The following is a 9235-nucleotide window of genomic DNA, read 5'->3' on the forward strand; positions in this document are numbered from 1 at the left end:
GCCTCAAAGGGTAAAGACGGTGGCGTTAAATAACCCAGGGAGAGGAGAGAAAATTAGAGGGGAACAACTCAGCGACGGAGAAGACAGACCATTAAAAAAGCAAAAAAAAAGTCCATGAAGTGCAAATCTTGTTGCACTAATCTTTAGAACATTGAAAAATAAAACAAACCAAATGAGAGAATAATGCAGTTTTAAAATCTGTGTTTTGTGTACCTTTGTCAAAGGTAGAGTAATAAACACCAGTAAACATTGTTCTCTTAAATCTTATGTGCCAGCAGAAAAGACGTTTCTGCTTCTCCACTTTAACTCCGCCCACTCCATATGATTGACCAATCATAGTACTTGGATGCCAGGTGAGAAGCTCTACCTGTAAGACTCCCAAACTAGGGCTACTAGAACACAAAAATTGACAAGACAAATGTGACCACATCTGTAGCTTTTAATTCCCATTTTGTGAATAACTGCATTTCTTTGATGTTTTCTCCACATCTATAAGTTAGCAAGAAGTTTTTCAGTATGTCATCACAAATAAGGACAGCAGAAGATAACTTGGTGCCTGGCGACATCATCGTTACAAAGTGCCACACCTACGAGGTTCAGTCCTTTCTAGGAGAGGGTTCATTTGGCAAAGTTGTCAAGTGTGTCAGATCAAAGGACGACAAAACTGTAGCAGTCAAAGTATTAAAGAAAGAAGGGCGGTACCACGATCAAGCAAAGTCGGAAGTAAGTGTGGACATCTTTGTGTGTGTGTGCATCAGGTTTGTGTCTGTGGTTTGATCAGTTACAAATCTACATCTCCTCAGCTCAATGCCCTGCTCAAGATCAAAGATTTGGATCTAGATAAATGCAGCCTCGTCCAGAATTACTCTTCCTTTGTGCACAAGGGATTTTACTGCCTGGTCTTTGAGTACCTGGAACAAACTCTTTCTGCCTTCATGATAGCTCGATCATATCAACCTTTGCCTCTGAAGTCAATCAGATTGATTGTCCAGCAGGTAGCTATGATGCTATTCCGTGCAGTTTAAGCCATAAACGCGGTCCGATGTTGAGAATTTACCAACATTTCAACGATGTCTCAGCTTGCAACAGCCCTTCAGACGTTGAGGAGCATCGGCCTCATGCACACTGACATCAAGATGGATAATGTGATGTTGGTCAACCATAGATTGCAGCCATTCAAAGTCAAGCTCATCGACTTTGGCCTGGCAAGGAGCGTGTCAGCGGTCGTGAAGGGGGTCACCATTCAGCCCCTGTGTTGCAGGTAAGGTTTGACCAACATTTCAGGTCTTACAAATCTACATAGGATTGAATAACTGAACACAGAAGGAAAATAAATCGTCCCGGCTTGAAAATGGCAGTTCTGCTGTACTCGTTGCAGGTCTCCAGAGGTCTTTTTGGGTCTTCCTCTGACAGAGGCCATTGACATGTGGTCGCTGGGCTGTTTGTGTGCAAGATTATACCTCGGGGTTCGGCTCTACTATGGGAAAAATGAGTATGAAATGGAAAGTATTGCTTTTCCTTTCTTTTCCACTATTTCTTTACGCAGCGTGGCTTTGTTTTGTGTCTGCGTGTAAAGAGCTACTGATCTTACATTGTACTGTAGGTTCCTTAGAATACACAACAGAGAAAGGACATCGTTAAAACCAAAGCTGGAGCCGCGGCGTGACCTGATATTTTGTTTTGCCCACAGATGAAGTCCATCGTGATGACACAAGGTCAGCCTCCCACCACAATGCTGAGAGCAGGACTCAGAACTCACCTTTTCTTTAAGAAATGCCACGGTACTTCCTGGAAACTAAAGGTGCCCCTGCTGATTTGTTAGTCTAAAGTTGTCTCTGCTGAATGTAGAGGACAGAGATGTCTTTTGCTCATGTTGATTTCCTTCCTGCTGTTGGTTAGACTCCAGGAGAATACAGCAAAGAGGCCGGGCAGCTCCGGATGGACACCAAGAGGATGAACTTAGTGCTGAAGTCTCTAGATGACATCTGCCATGTTTGTGTTTTCATTTGATTTTACGACATATTTGACCATTTGCTGACACACCGACAGTACAGTCCCAGTTCTTGTTGTCATTTCAAATTTGTTGTCGTTTCCAGATCTCTTCGTTTAAGGAAAAGGAAAGAATGGAGCGAATTGTTTTTGTGGATATGCTGAAGAAAATGCTTCACCTTAACCCCATAAGACGCATTAAGCCAAGCCACCTTTTGCTTCATCAGTTTTTGACTGGCTTTCACCCCCACTACACACGGAACAGTGAATAAGAGGTCAGAGAATATAAAAGGGGTCTCGAAAGCATTACATTTAGGAAAGGTTCTACAAGATAAAAGAAAATGTCTCACCCCCTTGCCTGTTGCCCCAGTGCCCAACCCCATCTATCATCTGATGGCTTATTTCTTCATTTCGATTTATTTTGCTGGATCCCAAAGTACCCAAAGTTTGGCGGTTCAGAGGCAGGAATACGTCCTGGACAGTTTCAATGCAGGTCAAACCTACACCAAGACCCTTCTTGCCATGAATCAACCGTGCTGTGCTGCTGTGCAGCTGCCACCCACTACATGAAGGTCTGATATAATGTTTATAATAAAATGTAAAGATACTGAGCCTCCCTTTCTGTCTGCAGTAAATGTATTTGGGACCGAGTTGGGTTCACCTTTTCCTCATGGTTAAAGCAATCAAAGCCCAAAAAGAACTTTTATGTATCCAACTTATAGATGCTGTTACTTTATCTGTAGCCTTCTGTCATTTCAGCTTAGCTGAGATGAAGGAACGAAAAAAGGAAATTTTATTTTTTGTCATGCACACTACGTGTAAATGTATGGCCAACCCTCATGAGCCTATAGGACACCAAAAAGAACCCTGACTTGGGCACATCAGCACATCAAAGCGAAAAGACAATAAAGAAAGAGAGTTAAAACAGCCAGATCCTCAGGAGCAGGTGGATTGTCTTTGGAGATCAAAACCAAGATAAAACAATACCAGACTAAAATAAATCCTCAGAAATGAATTACATTTTTTGTCTTCTTTTCCAGGCTCTTGTAATAAAATTAGCAGATATTGCTGACATTGACCTACTTCAGTTCATTTATATTCTGTTAGTCAGGGTTGTTCTTCACAGAAACTCGCAGCCTGACAGCCAAGCAACGGTGGGTGCCATGGTAGGATGGGAGGACCATCTTGTTGTTGGCGGGAGGAGAAGCTAACGCATATCATACGTGTGTGGCCACGTTTATTGCTGTTTACCTTCTATCTATATGTCCTGTCACGCCGGGCGTCCTTTCTCTCCTCTCCTGTGGTTCCACTGGTTCTCCATCGTGGCTGTAGCCTGGAGTGCTGGAGGAGGTCACGGCGTGGTGCCCCATTCTGTGGCGTGAGCGTATCAGATTGATGATTGATGATTGGACGCCTTTTGTATTATTTTGTTTTACTTTTAGTAGAACTGATTTTCTTTGCTTATTTTCCATCTTTGTTTTTATTGTGTGTGCAGTTGTGTGTGTGTGTGTGTGTGGGTGGGTGGGGACTGGTCTTGTTTTGAGGCCCAAATCGTCTTTTTCACTGTCTGGCACTGACAGGCGCGGTAGGACCAAGGCGGCAGCCCAGTCCCTGGAGGCTGGATCTTCATGTGGTGGTTGTCTGCAGTATTATGGCTGCTATTTATTTGTTCTCCTCCCTTTAGGTTTTGGGCTGCAGCCCGAGCCCGTCCACCAATATGATGTGGGCTGGTGAAATCGGACCCTTTCAAATTTAAATTGTTAAAGGGAGCTGAATTTCTAAAGTTCTGAATACTGTCTCCTATCATATAAACTGTACACAGAAGAGCACAAAATACTGCTTCATGGTCCAAACTCCCCAGGTCACCAACACAATTTAATATCATCTCCCCACTCCCACTTTGCCATAATCTAGTGTGGTTGGCAGATTGGCCTCTAGCTGCTAAGAAATTAGAGACCTACTGGAAATAAACACCTTCCAATCCAGTCTCATCTTCCAAATCTGAGTTGCAGACCAAACAGTAACCCTGTGGTAGTACAACTGAACCAATCGGCTTTCAAAGAAATTCTTAGAACCACAAGTACACCAGCACTCTGGGAGCGGAGCGCTCTATTTGGATGGTATGGTGCTATCAGCCTCTCTTAATATGTTGGAGTTTGACCTCTCAGGAACCTGCAGGTCAGGGGAATTATTTTAAAGTCTGTCCTGGATTTTATGTTGTGGTGGAAAAAGGCTTTGTGTAGCACCAACATAGAAGTATTCTTAATATTCCACCTGTGCTGTACTCCATGGGAATAAACATCCCACATCTGTCCCAAACATTCTCTCTTTGTAGACACTTTATCTCAGCATGCTGATCTACAGAGTACGTTACGACATTATCGTTCGCTGTCTCAAGTCAGATGGAAAATTGGAAATGAATATTGTGTTCTGCATCTCAGTGGCTCAGCATGCATCCCGTGTTTATTGAAGCATCTTTTAACATTCAAGCTGCAGAGACCCAAAATTGTTTTCTCCCTTCAGACCACTGCAGAGTGCCGAGATGCAAATGTATCGTGTATGTAAAATGTTGTAGGTTAGCTGTGTTTTTGTTTCGAGAGGATGACTGCTTTTTCAGCAACAGACAGGTCTTTGAGGGTTCTTCTGTGGACATTAACCCAGCGAGAGAAACCTGAATAATTGGACTCCAGGTGAGGGCCTGTCTGTATCCTGTAATATACAGCCTCCCCATGGTGTCATTCTGAACTGGAGAGCCAATTCCTATCATTAATTTGGCACAAAGGTGACAAAAGGTTCACCAGGTTATGTAGATAATGTCCTCGGTGTTTTCCTGTCAAAGGGAGAATGAAAACGTATGACCCTTCAGAGTAATTAACATGTATATTAGCACAAAACAAATGATCATTATCGCAGTAATTTTATATTCAGTGGATACTGGCATTGTTTTCAAATGATGTTACCTTAGCTGCTTTCCACCAGGGAAGTAATTACTTGATGCCTGAGTTCACATTACTTTAGAGAGTCATATTTGAGTGCCAGCACATCAATATGCAGCATTATGAGAGCAATGAACAAGATAAGAAAATAATTAACATAAGAAATATATTTTCTTGAATAAATATATAATAGGATAAGAAAAACATTGCCTCGGGGAGGTAATTCTATCCTGTACATCAGGTTTGTACATTTTTGAGGGAGACTCCCCTGACTATATGACTTTATTTGAGCTCAGGTTTGCCATCCACATATTTTTATTATATAACATTTCAACTGGTAAAACTAGTTCCTCAACCTTCTCAACTTTGGCCTTGAAACAGAAACACCACTCTGGCAAAGGGCGTCTGTAACTGAAAGTCACGGCGTGGTGGGAGAGGAGGAAGCAACCAGACGTTCCAGAGCCGTAGCATAAACCAAAGAGGGCCGCTGGCGAGGTGGGAGGGTGTCAAGAAGAGGAAATTCACATGGAGTGGACTCTGGAACATGATATTCAGCACGCTGAGCTTCATTGCCCGAGCTACGCACGATGTGCTCTCCTCCTAAAATTCTGCAGCTAAGACTCAGAGACGACCCATCTTGACCCCTTTGTACAGTCCCAGGACCACTCGAGCACATCCTAGTTGGCACGAGACACAAAATTGAGTGCAGGAGGGCAGCCATCAACAACCGAGACGTCCATCAGAACCCACCATCATTCATTTTTTCAGGATCAAGCTGAGGACGAGCCCTTTGACCCCTGAGCTGGGCCCCTGAATGTACCCAGGAACTGGCAGATGAATGTTGACTTGGATCAGAGGCCACTCTCTGACTGAGGACCAGTTCCTGGCTGGCGCTGAAGAGGCGTGAATCAAAGACACAGCCCACCATATGTCACTGTCACGTCTTGTCATTGAAAGAAACAATAATCCAGTTATCCAGTTAATGAATTTTACTCCAATGAAAGAGGAGCCTTCATCCCCTCTAAAGGGAATTCCATTCGCTATTATCTACCGTCAAAGCTAATCTGGTTCTGATCTAGTGGAATGCGCAGCAACAGCTCTACCTGCCAACTGTAAACAAGTGTGGAAAGCTCCATTTTCCACAGCACACAGAAAGATCTATTTCTTGAGGGGGCTGACTTTTCACTCTGAATGACTCCACAGGTCCATTCATCTCCTGAACAATAAAGCCTAAAATACAGCCAACGCCAGGTCGTTTTGGAGATTTGCTGTCCGTTCTGGTAAATCACATCTGGTCTCTCTGTTAGGACGAAGCTGAACAGAAAGAAAAGATGGCATCAAGTTTAAAGAAAAGACAAGTGCAGATCTGTCTAACCAGCTCCACGAAAATATTGTAAATAATAATGTCTTTTTTACCGCAGCACCGCGGGGTCCTTGACTAAAGTCCTTTCAGTTCTCTGCTTCATCAATCTTCAGTGTTGGACGCATAACAGAATTGAAAATAAAGTCATTACAACAATTACAACACAAACTGAATGTGGAACATGTTGACTGACGACGTCAACATGTTCTTCCTGAGCACAAAAGCAGGTTACAACATTGTTCATGTTCGTCGTTCTCGTTCCATCCGACATTGAGTTTGTGCTGCTTTTTTTTGAATTTTCAAATAAGAGCTCCTTTTTTTAAAGGAATGAATCCTACCCACAGCTCGCCTTTAAAAACACGTGTCAGCACGAGTGTGACCTCCGTTAGGTTTGTCCGATCAAATAAGAAAGCTGGAAGAACTCAAAGCAAAATAGTGAGTCAAAAAAAGCGATGGGCAATATTCAGGGACTTTCCTTTGGCTGGCTATTAAAGAAACCTTTTGGTGTGTGTCTGAGGGTCGCTGGGCCTTCATCCAACCTTTAATCCCATGACATCAAAGGTGTCAACCGTTATGAAGTTTGGTCTGTCGATAAAAAGTCAGCGTGAACTGTTTGGCACAGTAGAGGCTTGTAACCCTCAGGGTTGGGAATGTTCACCGCTGTGCTGCTACTGTTTGTTTGTCTTCCACAAGTTGGCTGCACACTCCCCGGAGATATCAGCATTAAATTGCTTTTTGGTTCAAAAGCTACGCGGCTGCATTAGAACTCGTAATGGTCTTTGCCTTGGTGAAGGAGTCAGACAGCATATTGATTTTGCCTACTGGGTACAGCAGAAACGGCTTCACACCTTTGAATAATTCATGTCCATATCACAATTATTGTTCTAATTGTGACAGTGTTTGAAAGGGAACTTGTTTGCTCTAACTTTTCTTGGATGCCTCTTCCTATTTAGGGGAGGTGGTAATATCGTTACATTATTTTATATCATCATTTTCCCTCCGTTTGTATCATATTCATCATAAAGACCATAACTCGTGTTGCCTGAAAGGCAAACAAAGTTTCTGACGCATCACACCTCTTAGATTTAATTAAAAACCACAGACAGCTTAATTGCAACGCAGTTGTGCTCTGCTGGGTCGTGATTGCTTTAGAAAGTGAGGATGACATTGTTCGAGGAACCAGTGCAAGAACTGCTGTGGAATTCTTGCCTAATAATGTCTACCCTTTAAGTGTGGACTTTGCAAACTCTTTCAAAACTTTTATTAAATGCCCTTCTTTAAACCGTACAGTTTCGACACTGCTCTTTTCTGTCTGTTTTTGCAGCCTTTCAAATGTTCATCTGGAATTCTCTCCCCTCAGCAGTGTGTGAGATTGCCTACATCTTTATGATAATGTCAACTCCTTCAACTTCCATTTAGCTGATTGTGCACTTGTGCAGTCTGATGTGTTCGTGCTCCATCATTATAAAATAATGCCGCGGCCGCCGCTCTCATCCGTCCTGCTCTGGCTGTAATGAGTTATCGCCGAGCTTGAATAAAAAATGGAAGATCAGGCGAAGTTGATTGTGGTTTAAAGCGCTCCGCGTTCAACTCGGACAGTCGGTGCACCAAACTTCCCGATCAGACTCCTGCTGCAGCGGGTGAGAGCCTCTCCACACCTCCGCCTGACACACAAATCCCACAGAAGGGAAATTCAATTACATGTTGTGGAAAACAGACCCACAACCTGTTATTGGGCTGCTCCTCAACGCGTTTCAGCCGTGCTCCCCTTAGAAGGAAAAATCAAACCCACAGAACAAGATAACTACACGACCGGAGTGCAGATGTGCACATTGAGCATTGAAGATTTGACTTCAAAACCACTTTTTTTCCAAATGCCCTAACTGTTTCCTTATATTTTACTTTTCGCTTTCACATATTTGGCCTCTTCATTTTTAGGACCTCCTTCATCCCCACCACGGTTCTACCTCCCTTTAGTTTAGGGCAAAGGTCAAGTTTCAGTTGGTGATCTGCGGGCCTCGACTGACTCGTCGACCTCGGCTGAGCAGTTTTTCCTCCTCAGAATCCCAGACGTGGTTGCCAAGTTACAGCACGACTGGACTTGTTCGGGCACAAAAAAGCACACTTAAAAAAGAAAACGCGACGGACGCAGAAACAACCTTCAGCTGTTTGTCAAGGACACAGCCTGCGCAGCACATCATCCTCTCCAAGCGTGTTTTTGCTCACATTCAGCAAACAAAATCATCTTCAGCCTTTTCTGTGTTGATGACTCGATAAAATGAGGCAAGCCGTGATGACAGTGCTGATATTAAAAGGTCAAGAAAGGAGTTCCGTTCTGTATTGCTGCTTATATCTGGGTTCTTGCTCACTCGTCTTTATTTCTACATCTAGACTACAGCTACATTTATGTAAGACAAATATATACATATGCCAACAAAGGGTGTATTTTGTTTAAATAATGAGTGTAACCTGATTTCTTAAAGCAGAAAATGCACGCACATGCGATAAACTTGATGTGTCAGAAGCTTTGAGTTGTCATTGCAACGATTAATAAAGAATGAGGCGCTTTAATGTTTTGCCTGAGCGCGCTCATAAAAGCTGACATATGGCGAAGGAAGAGCTGGAATGCAAATAAACTCGGGCCCAATAAATGTCACTTCTTTTCTTTTGCATTTGCAAGGCATGCAGGAAGTACAAGACTTCACCATTCAAAAGCGAAGAAAAGGAGGAGGGGGGGCGGAGAGGCGGGGAACCTTATTTTGCACAAAGGGCAAAATGTTTTCAATTTGTCATGCACAATCAACTGTTTGCCTTTAGAGGGCAGAGTGGGGGAAAGGTTTTTCATAAAGTGTCCTGATTTATGTGATTTCACCTCAAGTCTCCCATGGACCTGATTGCACAATAGTAAGAATGAACAATGTTTTGCTGATGTGCACCTTCCTTTTCA

At 43.2% G+C, this 9235-nt stretch overlaps 1 protein-coding gene and 1 long non-coding RNA gene across 2 annotated transcripts; one reads left to right on the top strand and one right to left on the bottom strand.

Annotated features, from left to right (window-relative positions):
- The first annotated feature begins 516 nt into the window (after positions 1–516).
- Positions 517–2777, top strand: LOC115247538 (homeodomain-interacting protein kinase 2-like). The gene is made up of 9 exons (XM_029829562.1): positions 517–723; positions 804–995; positions 1080–1261; positions 1379–1502; positions 1691–1801; positions 1900–1992; positions 2097–2264; positions 2427–2561; positions 2749–2777. Exons 1-7 carry the CDS (start codon positions 517–519, stop codon positions 2259–2261), a joined length of 1074 nt encoding a protein of 357 aa, XP_029685422.1. The 3' UTR covers positions 2262–2264; positions 2427–2561; positions 2749–2777.
- Positions 2778–5971: 3194 nt separating this feature from the next.
- On the bottom strand, positions 5972–6705 carry LOC115247709 (uncharacterized). Its single transcript, XR_003886811.1, has 3 exons — positions 6627–6705; positions 6342–6395; positions 5972–6239 (listed from the first exon to the last, which is right to left on the bottom strand). It is a non-coding gene; the product is annotated as an uncharacterized lncRNA (long non-coding RNA).
- Between the last annotated feature and the right edge of the window lie 2530 nt (positions 6706–9235).

This window comes from Takifugu rubripes, chromosome 21 (assembly GCF_901000725.2).
Source record: "Takifugu rubripes chromosome 21, fTakRub1.2, whole genome shotgun sequence".
NCBI classification, from domain to species: Eukaryota; Metazoa; Chordata; class Actinopteri; order Tetraodontiformes; family Tetraodontidae; genus Takifugu; species Takifugu rubripes.